Source organism: Telopea speciosissima, chromosome 10 (assembly GCF_018873765.1).
Source record: "Telopea speciosissima isolate NSW1024214 ecotype Mountain lineage chromosome 10, Tspe_v1, whole genome shotgun sequence".
In the NCBI taxonomy this organism is placed as follows: Eukaryota; Viridiplantae; Streptophyta; class Magnoliopsida; order Proteales; family Proteaceae; genus Telopea; species Telopea speciosissima.
The window spans coordinates 62,314,984-62,328,695 of NC_057925.1; the positions used below are offsets into that span (position 1 = coordinate 62,314,984).

The 13,712-nt window shown below is 41.2% G+C and overlaps 1 protein-coding gene across 1 annotated transcript; it reads right to left on the minus strand.

The window, feature by feature from the left end:
- Positions 1-226: 226 nt before the first annotated feature.
- LOC122641733 (eukaryotic translation initiation factor NCBP-like) lies at positions 227-11,195 on the minus strand. The gene is made up of 4 exons (XM_043835023.1): positions 10,951-11,195; positions 1,304-1,396; positions 1,054-1,158; positions 227-661 (listed from the first exon to the last, which is right to left on the minus strand). The coding sequence occupies exons 1-4, from the start codon at positions 11,095-11,097 to the stop codon at positions 344-346; spliced, it is 663 nt and encodes a 220-aa protein (XP_043690958.1). The 5' UTR covers positions 11,098-11,195; the 3' UTR covers positions 227-343.
- Positions 11,196-13,712: the final 2,517 nt, after the last annotated feature.

Here is a 13,712-nt window from a genome sequence, read left to right on the forward strand (position 1 = left end):
TTTTATAAAAGATGTTGATGATCTTTGGATTTCAATCAAGCATGAAATTCTGGATCAGGTATGAAATCCTACATGGTTGGAGAGGGGAGGGTGAAGGCCAGGAGGCTCGAACTTGAGACCTCCTGGTGAGCATGGGCTTACCGCACCACGCTTCACCAACTGCGCTAGGCAATTGTCCTCATCAGCCAGATATATTACTGAGAGGAAAATTATAACCAACTTATCTATGAGAGTTGCCCATGAAATGAATGGAGGATTAGCCCTGCCACATATTACTAAAAGAAACATATTGCTGAGGAAATGTAGCCACCGAAGCATCAAATCACCTGTTAAAATTATCCAACTAAGCAGTTATTTCCTTGGCCAAAATGTTCCTATAATGGTCTAAAGTGAATGCAGCATGACATCGTATTGTGATACCGTGGATTTTAAGAGTGGCAATTGGCAAAGCAATAGAAGGAAACAAACAATCTTGAAGACCAAATAATAATAAGAGAGTTTTAAAAGCAAGTTGCAAAATATACCACATATACACATGTAACATAGGTAAAATAAGCCTAGATAAATCAGCGTGTTTTCTTACCAGATCCTCCCAAAATCGGCCTGAGACAACCTTTCTGAATCGTATTATCCACTTTCCACCATTACAATTGGCAGCATCCTGATCATATGATATTTTTAAGTTATCTAATGTGTCCAACTTCCAATTGAATTAACTTCTGATGTAAGACTAGATCAATTGAAGGGAAAAGAAACAGTAAATATACTATACTGATTAAATATCTTCTCTTCTTTTTTCTGAGAAAAACAAAAAATATTTATTTATTTATTTTTGTTGAGAACAGATTACATAATCTTCAATGTTCTCACGTTTTCTAAATATTTTTGAATGAGTGATCTTTTTTATTAAAGATTAAAAAAAAAAAACCCTATTATCTGAAAAAAAATTATTCAAAAAAAAAAAAAAAAAAAAAAAACCCCGAAGCTCCACCTTCTTAAATTTTCAACAGCGAGCAAATCCAAACTAGCATGCATAGGGTTCCAAATGCCTACCTCCCACAGAGGGCGAATCCCTTCCTTGAAAAGATGTAAATCTGTTGGACTTGGCAAAGAAGAAGGACGGGCCAGATGGCAGTAGCAGACCCAAAATCCTTCAACCTGTAAATGGATATTGGTGGAAAACATATATTCACAATTCTGCAACTGCTAAATCCAGACTCGGTACCCGAGAGAAAGAATGTCTTACATGAAGGTAAGATGGTAATCACAGTATAGCACTATGATGCTTCAAGAAGTAACTTACCGTACTAAACTCCACAATTTTCTTTATATTGTCCTCATATGCTTGTGACCTAACACCAGGTGTTCTACGAGTGTACCAAAATGCAAACTTGTGCTGAAATTTGAACCAGAGAACACAGTAGCAATAAGTGACACAAAGTCAAGACGAAAACTAAATTGGACAAAGAAATAATTATGCGAAGTAGGGGGAAAAAAGGTAATTGAACAACAATAAGAGCATTTCCTCGTGAAGTTTTTAACCTCAATCATCTTGATAGGTGAGAACTCCAAAGGATACGTGAAAATCAAGAATTTCCATAAAACAGGAAAGCCGCTGTTAAAATTATAATAGGGGTGTTGTTTAGTAACTATGGTGATACTTAATTGTTCTTGGTGTTTATTATTAAGCCATAGGAGGTCACATTGGTCATAGTGTTTAAGTGGTTTGGACATACTCGTAATTGCACCATTTAAGTAGTTATAAATATCTATTATGGGCTCACAATTAGGGTAACTTGTGCCTCCTAATTGTGAGCCTATTCCTCACACTTCTTCTTCTCCTTTCTTCTTTTCTCTTCCTTTTTCTTCTTCCTTTGTTTCTCTAAGCTGTTGTTGCTAATTAGTCTTGTTCTAACATTGTTACATGGTATCAAAGCTCCATTAACCAGTAGCTATGGTTCCTTCTTGGCTTTTTGAGAATCTTTAGTGTTTCTTTTGGGACTGTTTACAGCAGCTCTTGCTGCTCTTATTCTGCATAGCTTCTCTTGTTTGAATATCATATAAAAGAAGAGATCTTTTATGGCTGGCTTTGCTACTTTACTGTGGATGTAATGGAAGACGTGGATCAAAAGTTTTTCTTTTATTGAAGATATGCTGAATCCTCCTTGTGAGTTTAATGCAAATCAATCTCGAACCAGGGAAAGAACTAGTGGGAGCTCAATTGCAACAGAATTGATGATATAGGGACGAAAAAAATAAAAAATAAAAAAACATAATTGTTTTTCTTTTCCTCTTATTTTCTTTTACATATGAAAGTAAAAAAATAAAAAGGATCTGACTAGGGCATCCCACCAACCATGCAAATCCCCCCCCCCCCTCCCCTTGCAACTGCATCTCACAAGAGAAAACAGCATAATGCCAACATCTTCCTTTTGTCTAAAATCGTTGGTTAGAGTACCTCTCTCTTTTTATTTATAATCTCAATGAAAAACAAAATAGGAAACTTCTATTATGGTAGGAAGGTCCCTTACAATATATTAACTCTCCACAGCTAAGGAAGAGTGACCAAAATAGAAAGCAACTAGTAACTAAAGTACTTGATTGCAAAGCTACCTTGTAGCTAGGATTTATAATAAAAGAAACTATTAAATAAGAGCCTATGGTTGCCAAAAGGGTGCTGGAATATCCAGCAGAATATTCTCTATGCAATATTCTTGTGATCTTCTAGAAGATCGTAAAACCAGATTTGCAGGTTTTGTACCAGAATCCCAAACTTTCTTTCTTTTCCCTATGATCTACATCAGTTCTCCCAGGCTTGGAAAAACTCGTCCTCGAGTTTTGAAAAGTCAAGGAATCAGATCTACATGATTAACCTTCATTTGGAAGAGAAACTCAACAACTGTTCTCTGATACCAAAATAAATGCAAAATGGATCTCGAACCAGGGAAAAACTAGTGGGAGATCAATTGCAACAGGATCGGTGATATAGGAACAAACAAATAATTAACAGAATTTTTTTCCCTTTTTTTTTTTTTTTTCCGACATATGAAAGTAAAAATAAAAAGGATATGTGATGCAGCTCCAAGAAGGAAGAAGAAGAAGAAGAAACCCTGAACTTAGGGTTTGAATAGGGAGCCGTAGCCTAGGAGTTATATTTTCATACTTAGTTTATTTTTATGTTTTTTAGATTGAACCGGGTTGAAATTGGTTGCATCCAATTGGTTCAATGGGTCCAATGGGTTTAATTTAAGTGAAGAGCTCCTATTGGCTAATAGGTTCTTATATCCTATTGGCTAATGGGGAATCTTCTTTTAAATTAATTGTTTAAGTTAGAGTCTTTTAATTTAAGTTAAGTAGGGGTAGTTAGGACATTTTAAGTTTTAAATTAGTCCAATTAGATTTAAACCTCTCCCTTCCACGATTTTGTGAAGGAGAGGCCTTTAAGTAGTAGTAGGATTTGGCCTTAGGCTTTTATTATAAATAAGAATATCGTGGGAGGCCCCCCCACAATAGATTTGAATTAAAAACACTGATTTCGTGGCTGGTTACTGCTGCTGCTCCTTGCTCTCAAGAGTTTATGCATCCTTGTGGTTCTATCAAGGTGGAAGGGTGGGTGGAATCTGCGACTCTTTACGCCGGGACGGCTGGGAGGATTTTTCTTCGAAGGTGGCTTCATCCTTCAACCATTCAAACTGCTGTTAGAGGATTCGAGAGTGAGTTTGAATTTATTATTTTCTGTTTATCCTTTCTTCCCTTCCCCAATCAATTCCTTTTCTCTTCTGTCCTATTTTCATAAACCCTAGAAGACTCTAAACTCTGATTCAGATCTGCTCCTCCATTGGAATCTGATCAGATTTGGACCATAACTTCCCCTCATCACCATCTCCACTCGACCCTAGCTGCTGCCCATTCTGTCCATCCAAACCCTAAGATCCCTCTTCTCCATTGACCCTAAAAACCCTAATTTTCTGCTGGGACACATTCAGCCATCAGAAACCTTCCATATTGCAACCGAATCTTCCCCCTAGCCCCTCTAACAGTCGACCTTAACCCCTGCCCCTAAATCCTACTTTAAACCATAATTTTAGTTGTTTTTCCTCATTACAAAACCCGAAACCCTAACCCTAAATCTGCAGAATTTTGAAACCTAACCAAATCCAGATATTTTTATATCATTGACCCTCTAAACCTGCAGATTAAAACCCTATAAACCCCATTCCCAAATTCTCATCCTAAACCCTAATTTTGCCCTAAAACAGCCCCTAATCAGCCCTAAACAGCAGGCTTACCCGAAGCTTGGTTCTACTTGGTTCCTAGTGGGATTAATTCCTATTCTAGGACTACATTATTTTGGTATCAAAGCCATGGACGAACATGGCAACCCGGTGCTGCCACAACCAGCTGACCCTATGGCAACCATGTTAGAGATGTTCCGCAAGTTTACAGCAGATCAGAAGGCTACAAGTGATGCAATCATGACTAGATTGCAACACTTGGAAGGACAGAGAATCCCTCCTGATAGGGACAGCAACTTGCCCATAGAAGAGGACAGGTACCAACCCCATTCTGTGATACAGAGGCTGCCTGACGGAGATGGGAGCCCTAGAGATGATTACAGGGGTTATAGAGATGGACACTTAGGTAATAGGGACAGATTCAGGACTGACCGAGATGACAGGAATGATAGAGATTATTATGGAGATCGTCGGGACAGACCTAGATATGCCCGTGAACCTTTTCGGGAACACAGAGATCACCACCGAGGCTACAGAGACAGAGATAGAGAAGACCGGGACAGAGACAGAGGTCGGCAGCCTACTTTTGAGGAGTATATGAGGTCCTACTTCACTGGAGACCAGGGTACTAATTGACGACATACAGGAAACCAAAAGGTGAAGCTTGAGCTGAAAGAATTCGATGGTAACTCCGACCCCCAGGTGTTTTATGATTGGCTTGCTGCAATAGAAGACTATTTCGACTGGTATGATCTATCTGAAGAAGGGAAAATGAAGTTAGTCCGTGCTAAGCTTATCGGACCTGCACGTGAGTGGTGGAGAACTGCTGAAAGAGAGATGGACTTTAATGGTACTGCACCCCGCACTTGGGAAGACATGAAATATGACCTGAGCAAGAAATACTTACCAAGGCACTTCAGGTCTCAGTTGCAAGATAAGTTCAACTCCCTCCGCCAGGGACCCATGACTGTAACTGAGTACATGAGGCAATTCGATGCTCTTTCTTCTCGCACTGGCATTAGGGAGGAAGGCATCCAAATGCTTTCCAGGTTCAGATTGGGTCTATCAAGTGAGATCAACAGGACAATTGGAGTGGTTGACGTGGTAGATGTTCGCGATTGTTTTGAGAAGGCCTTGAAGGCAGAGGAGTTACTAGCTTCATGTAAACAGCCGGGTTCTACTTCCAAGCCGGCCTACATCAACAATAGCACCTCCAAACAAGGTTCCTCTACAGGCAACACCCCTCGCCCTGCTGTTCCCCCACGTGTGGATGACAAGGGCAAGGCTCCTACGGGCCGAAATGACCCCTTCACTTGTTACTACTGTCAAGACAAAGGGCACATTGCTAGGGACTGCCCACATAAGAAGAAGCCCATCAACGTGGCTGAAAAGGAAGAAGTTCAAGGTGAAGACGACGACCAAGGCGCAAATTGTATTCACCCACTCCCTCCTGATGATGAATATGATGTGGCTAATTATCTTGATGATGATGAGTTACGAGGTGTTCATGTGGTATGTCAAAAGGCTGCTGTCCAGCCAGCATGGCAACCTTCTTCATCCTCCAAAGAGCTGCTGTCCGCATATAAGACTGCACCATCCGCTGAAGATGAACTCAAGCAACTCGATCCTGATTTGGAAGACCATTCTGTGATCTCCAGCCATTCATCGGGGATGAATGCTTTCAAGATGGGGAGAGTTGATGCAGCTCCAAGAAGGAAGAAGAAGAAGAAGAAACCCTGAACTTAGGGTTTGAATAGGGAGCCGTAGCCTAGGAGTTATATTTTCATACTTAGTTTATTTTTATGTTTTTTAGATTGAACCGGGTTGAAATTGGTTGCATCCAATTGGTTCAATGGGTCCAATGGGTTTAATTTAAGTGAAGAGCTCCTATTGGCTAATAGGTTCTTATATCCTATTGGCTAATGGTGAATCTTCTTTTAAATTAATTGTTTAAGTTAGAGTCTTTTAATTTAAGTTAAGTAGGGGTAGTTAGGACATTTTAAGTTTTAAATTAGTCCAATTAGATTTAAACCTCTCCCTTCCACGATTTTGTGAAGGAGAGGCCTTTAAGTTGTAGTAGGATTTGGCCTTAGGCTTTTATTATAAATAAGAATATCGTGGGAGGCCCCACCACAATAGATTTGAATTAAAAACACTGATTTCGTGGCTGGTTACTGCTGCTGCTCCTTGCTCTCAAGAGTTTATGCATCCTTGTGGTTCTATCAAGGTGGAAGGGTGGGTGGAATCCTGCGACTCTTTACGCCGGGACGGCTGGGAGGATTTTTCTTCGAAGGTGGCTTCATCCTTCAACCATTCAAACTGCTGTTAGAGGATTCGAGAGTGAGTTTGAATTTATTATTTTCTGTTTATCCTTTCTTCCCTTCCCCAATCAATTCCTTTTCTCTTCTGTCCTATTTTCATAAACCCTAGAAGACTCTAAACTCTGATTCAGATCTGCTCCTCCATTGGAATCTGATCAGATTTGGACCATAACTTCCCCTCATCACCATCTCCACTCGACCCTAGCTGCTGCTCATTCTGTCCATCCAAACCCTAAGATCCCTCTTCTCCATTGACCCTAAAAACCCTAATTTTCTGCTGGGACACATTCAGCCATCAGAAACCTTCCATATTGCAACCGAATCTTCCCCCTAGCCCCTCTAACAGTCGACCTTAACCCCTGCCCCTAAATCCTACTTTAAACCATAATTTTAGTTGTTTTTCCTCATTACAAAACCCGAAACCCTAACCCTAAATCTGCAGAATTTTGAAACCTAACCAAATCCAGATATTTTTATATCATAATGACCCTCTAAACCTGCAAATTAAAACCCTATAAACCCCATTCCCAAATTCTCATCCTAAACCCTAATTTTGCCCTAAAACAGCCCCTAATCAGCCCTAAACAGCAGGCTTACCCTAAGCTTGGTTCTACTTCGTTCCTAGTGGGATTAATTCCTATTCTAGGACTACATTAATATGACTTGGTGATGCAGAACCCGGGTCATAAAACCCTATTTGGGTTCGCTATGGGCCCACCCGATTCAACAAAAGTCCAAGCACTAGAAGGAAATGGCAAACTTGCAATAAACCCGAGTCCTTGGCTGGAGTTTCGGCTTCTTCCTCTACACCTGCAGACTTACCAGTTATTTTACTCAAAGGTACTCGTTCTTGCACTCTACGGTCTCTGGGCACTTATCTTATTGATAAATTTGTTTCTATGTCCCATCTCCCATATTTTTTTCATAGGTTTGCTTTGTCCTTATCTGCACAATCTAATACCAAAATCACACCAGGAGGCATTTTCTCATCTTGGGTGGAAGTTAACTATGAATGTGGAAATGAAAGCCCCTTTATCTTGAAAGACATGGACCTTGGTTGATCTTCAACCAAGTAAAGAGGAAATATGGTGCTGTTGGGTGTATACTTTCAAGTAAAACCCTGATGGATATGTGGAGCGCCTAAAGGCACGGTTGCAAAAGGGTTTACCTAGACTTATGGTATAGACTACTTTGAGATTTGTTCGCCTGTTGCTTGGTTAAACTCTATCAAAGTGCTTATTTCCCTCGCTGTTAATGTTGATTAGCCATTATATCAATTTGATATTATAAATGCTTTTCTCTATGTGACTTGCTTGAGGAGGTGTATATGGAACAACCTTTGGGATATGTTGCTCAAGAGGAGAGTGCTAGTAGAGTGAGTAAAGTTCATAAAGCAATTTATGGTCTGAACTCTGAAGAAATCTCTTTGAGCTTGGTTTGAGAATTTCAGTAAGGCTGTTACCCAGAGTGGATTTACCTAACATTATTCAGATCATTCAATCTTTGCTCGTCGCCATGATTCTGTGGTGGTAGTGCTGGTTGTATACTTTGATGATATTATTAATTCTAGTTCTGACTCTTCCGGTATTGATGAGGTTAACTCTTATTTTCGACAACTTTTTTAGATGAAATATTTGGGTGCCCTTAGATACTTTCTCAGAATTTAGGTTGTGAGAAGCAGTAAAGGCATCAGTCTCTCTAAGAGGAAGTATGTGCTTAATCTCTTGTCTGAATTTGGGTGTTAGCATCCAAACCTGTTGATACGCCTATGGATCCACATTAGAAGTTTGGGTTTAATGATGGCAAGGAACTCACAGATATGAATCAGTACAGGAGACTCTTATTTATCTTATTGTGACCCTTTTTTTTTTGGTGTGTGTATGTGTGTGCAGCAGGAGCTATAAGCCAAAGCTCAAATGGGCTCATTGGGAGGCAACCTGCCAAATTTTGCAGTATCTTAAAAGTGCCCCAGGAAAGTGTCCCATATACAAGATTAATAAAAATTTTGATTTTATTGAGTACTCTGATGCTGACTGGGCCAGAGCCCAAGGTCTACTACTGGCTATTGTTCCTTCGTTGGAGAAAATTTTGTAACTTGAAGAAGTAAGAAACAGACTACAATGGCAAGATCTAGTGCTGAAGCAGAGTATAGAGCTATAACTCATACGACAGCTGAATTGTTGTGGGTGAAGTCTCTTCTTCAAGAGCTTTTTTTTCCTGTTACCAAGCCTATTAACATATTCTGTAATGAACTGACAACCATCTACATTGCAAGAAACCTGTTTTTCATGAGTGTACTAAGCACATCGAGGTCATTTTGAAAGAGAAATTGTGATGAAAAAGTTGATTGCTACACCATTTGTCACTTTTGAGAGTCAGCTTGGTGATATGTTCACTATGGCGTTGTTTCATCTGGCCTTGGCCTTCCTTAGAGGTTGTTCCGAACTAGTCATGGGAGATGTTTATGCTCCAGCTTGAGGGGGAGTGTTAAAATTATAGTAGTGGTGTTGTTTAGTAACTATGGTGATACTTAATTGTCCTTGGTGGTGTTGATGGCTCACAATTAGGGTAACTTGTGCTCTCCTAATCGTGAGCCTCTTCCTCACCGTTCTTCTTCTCTCTTTGTTTCTCTAAGCTGTGGTTGCTGGTTAGTCTTGTTCTAACACTGTTACAGCCTTGATGGAAATATCATCCGTCTGTTACTCTTTCAGAGCCATAGGTCAATTGCCAACATCTGATTTATACCGAGTACAGACTTGCAGCAGCATCTCACCAAGAATTTTACTTGTAACAAGGAGCTCTAACTCAAAGGGTGGCCCTTGGTGCAACGGTAAGGTTGCTCCATTGTGACCAAGTGGTCACGGGTTTGAATCTGGAAACAGCCTCGATGGTAAGGCTGTGTAGATTGTGACCCTCCCCAGACCCCACAGTGGCGGGTGCCTCATGCACTGGACGCCCTTTTTTTTTTTTTAAGGATCTCTAAGTCAAGCATTAACAGAACAATCTACTACACGTGGAAATTCACCTTTCACCTAGGATTACAAAAAAGAGAACATAGTTCATTTCTCTACTTTTCTGTAGTTAAAATAGTTGCACGGATGCCTTTTACGGTGAATTGAGCCCTTCTAAGAATTTTTTTTTTTTGGGGGGCCAAGATTCCATGGCCAACCAAATAACCATGCGAGAGTACCTGCTCAATTCTCTTTCCTCTACTTCCCACATGTGAGGTCCACAACTAACTGTACTTAACCTCAGTCTCCAAGCATCCAAACATAGCCTTAGTAATTCTGTCCCTTTTTTTGAGAGAGAGATGAACACTGTAGTCAGGCAGAGGACCACAAGATGGTTAAGTTTTACTGCAATTATAATGGCAAGTCTGATGTCTTAAGTCTTACACAAAGGATTCAAGGGATTGATCTGCCAAATGGATCTCCAACAACAGAGAATAAAAGATAACAAGTAGAAACTTGTAGAATAAATTAGAGAATTAGAAAAAAGAAGGATGGAAGAAGAACAGGTCTGATAGTCCTGAAACCCTTGTAAAGTTATCTTCTTAGGGAGGACTAATGACAGAAAATACGGCAGAAATCACGGAACGGAAAGAGAGTGTATTGGAGGAGTTCTAGTACTAATAGGAAAACAGGGGCAGAGTGAGAGATCAAAGAACTTTACTAATTAAAACAAAATTCCAGATCAGAAACTAAGCGAATATGATAGCAGACAATTAACCACAAAGCTTCAGATTGATGAGAGCTTTAAGAGGAATATAGTGGTTCCAAGTTAACAAAAAAAAGTAACCAGAAAATAGGTTTGTCGCAGGTTTTCGGAGGAGAACTGAGAAAATAAAAGGAAAACAGGAGTATGGATGATGAGGAAGAGAAATAATAATCCACCTGTGAAAAACAGCCGCAATGGAGAATGCCACCATCCACTCTAGGATTGATTCTACATTTAATCAATCTTGTACTTGTTGCTACTTCACCGATTCAACTGAGAGAGGATGGCGGCGTCCTCCGACTTCTCTCCCTTTTTGAAAAACAGTCACGACGGAGAATCAATCCATTACGCTCAGAAAGAGATTGCTCTTTTTTTTTTTTGGTAAGTAAGAGATTGCTCACAATTATTATCTCGTAATCATCACAAAAATGCAGTTACTTATGATACGGGCAATCAAAATCCAAAAAAAAAAAAATCCTCGAGTTACAACAGTTTATGTGAAACCCTACTCCACATGAATAAATTTACAAGCAGCCCAAAAATACTGAAAGGGAGAAATCTGAGAAGCAGAAAAGGGAAACTAGATACTTTTACAGCAAAAGAAATAGACACTAGAGAGAGAATCAGAATTCGATGTATCAGGAATGAGAAACAACACCAGAGAGAAAGAGAGAGACCTTCAATGGATGCAAACCGCTTTTGAGCTCGCGGACTTGCCTTTCACGCTCTTCGGCTTCTTTATCAGCAGAGGCAGAGGGATCGACCACTTGCAGAGCATTCAAGCCCTTGTTATCGGCTTCTTTCTTCTCTACAGTAGTCTCCATCAACTTATTCGCCGAATGCTAAAAACCCAATCGGACTCCTTAAACCTTATTAGTATCTCTACTTGTCTCGCTTACAAAAGGAAGAACAGGAAGATGAAGAGAGATCAGATGATAGCTTCTGGTGAAGCTTGCGCAAGCAAAATGGGTGAGGATTAAAATCCTCTGCTCGATTGACCCAGTTTTTTTTGGAAAAATTACTTGTACACCCATTTACTATTGTCCGATTACTTTAATATACCTTTTTTTTTTAAGTTTGCTTTAACACCCGCTATATTTTACGATTTCTCTTAAATAGCCCCTGTCCATTAGTCACTCACTGTTTAATGATGACGTCAAGACTTTAAAAAAAAATCCTAAATGCCCAAACTACTCTTCAAGAATAATGAAGTGACCATTTTACCCTTCTTCTTGCAACAACACCTTCTGTTGCAACCCGGATCAGGATCGTCTCTAGGGAGCCCAGCGCCCAGGGTGCTGCCAAGGGCCATCCAGTGGTCAAGCTGTGCCGCACACAGCTCGGCACATGCCTAGGGATGTGTGTAGCACAACCCAACGGCTGGCAGCACCCTGGGAGTGCTGGGCTCCCTGAAGACGAGCTAAATTCGTTGCAACCCACCCTAACCTCTGGACTTCACACCAAACCCATAGAGGAATCAAGCCTCTGAGGTTGAGTCTGAAGGACCTTACGATTAGTCATCCCAAGAAGGAAGCGAACGTTGGAGGCGGTGAACCAGTCATCTCAAAAGAGTTTCTCCAGAGCAACCTTCATTGCCAAATCCGGAATGCTTTGTTGTTATTGTTGTTGTTTACAAAAACAAAAAACTAGCAGATGTTATTACTGTAATCGTCGTCCACTTGGCATCACATTGTACATGGAAGCAGGTATCTAACTTAACTTGTAACTTACACCATTATAGTTGAACACCTCCTCAGCTGTTCGGTTAAAGGAACCAAACAAACACCATTACACCACCATTGCTATTATCAACTCAAATTTTTTGAGGTTTTTAATAAATTGGTGAGTCTAGAAAGCATGACCATGGAGATTAAAGGAAATATTGGAGAATCACAGAATATAATCCTCTCCAATTCCTCAAAGTGTGCAATGCGATAGTGTTAAGTGGAGATGTCGATACTTGACAGCTTGGACATTGTTGCAGCCGAAATCCTGCTCGATGATGTGGAGACCTGCAAAGGTAAAAGGCCACTGAAGAGACCCGGAGCAGACTCCGAGGGGGGATTCTCTGATCCTACCCTGACATCGATTATAGCAAGTGTCCTCTTTTTAACTTGGAGGAACCCGAGTTCGACGAGGGCCAACAAGCTAACGACCCTACTGCAGCCGACAATACTGAGGGTCGTGGGCTCCCTCCTACTCCTGGACGTGATATGTAGCTTGTCTTGTGGTGTCCTTTTTCTTTTTGTAGGGCTTAGCGCCTAAAGCTTTCCTTAGGTTGTTCTTTTGATGGACTTCTTTGTTGTAAGCTCTTTGTTGTAGGGCCGAGTGCCCTATAGTACTGACTTCTAATGATAACTTGTCTTATTTTCCATTGTGAATTGTCGCCTGTGAGCTATGTGGTATGCCTTCTTTGTTTGCAACCGTCGTGGCCTAGTTGTCCCATTCTGCCCGTTTGAGGGCATAGTCGAGGTGGTTTGTTTGGCTGTTCTGCCCGTTCGAGGGCATGGCTGAGGTAGTCTGTTCGGCTCGTTCTACCCGTTCGAGGGCCTAGCTGAAGTGGTCTATTCGGCTTGTTCTGTCCGTTCGAGGGTATGGCCGAGGTATTCTGTTCGGCTCGTTCTGCCCGTTCGAGGGCATAGCCGAGGTAGTCTATTCGGCCCGTTCTGCCTGTTCGAGGGCATAGCCTAGGTAGTCTATTCGGCCCGTTCTGCCCGTTCGAGGGCTTGATTCTCCTCCAATTGATTTGCACAAGTCTTTGTTGAGAAATTGACTTTACTTAAAAATAAGATAGGCATACAAGTGCCGCCCACAAACAAAGTACTTGAGAGAAAAAGCAAAACAAAACGAAAAAGATAAGCAAATGAAGGACGGACGCCACTACTGATAGTATTTCCTTAGATTTTATGAGTTCCAGGAGCGTGGTATCTCCTTGCCCCCTAGAGTTTCCAAGTGGTAAGTGTCGGGCTTGACAACTTTGGTAACTCTATAGGGCCCTTCCCAGTTGGGTGTGAGTTTTCTTTGATGCCTTGGGTCAGAAATCTCTGTCTTTCAGAGCACGAGATTGCCAGGTAAAAAGATTCTTTCTTTGACACTGGAGTTGTAGTACCTGGCCACCCTTTGTTGGTAAGATGCCGTCCTGAGCCTGGAACTTTCACGCACTTCTTCAATTACATCTAGGTTTGCCCGCAGGTCTTCGCTATTTGTCTCCTCAGAGTAGTGTGCCAACCGGGGCGAGGGGAGCCCCACTTCCACGGGGATTACTGCCTCTGTGCCATATGTGAGCATGAATGGGGTTTCTCTTATGGCAGCGCGGCTGGTCGTCCTGTAAGCCCATAGGATGCTGAGGAGCTCTTCTACCCAGAGGCCCTTGGCATCATCAAGCTTCTTCTTGATCCCGTCGATGATTGTCCTGTTTGTCACTTCGGTTTGCCCATTC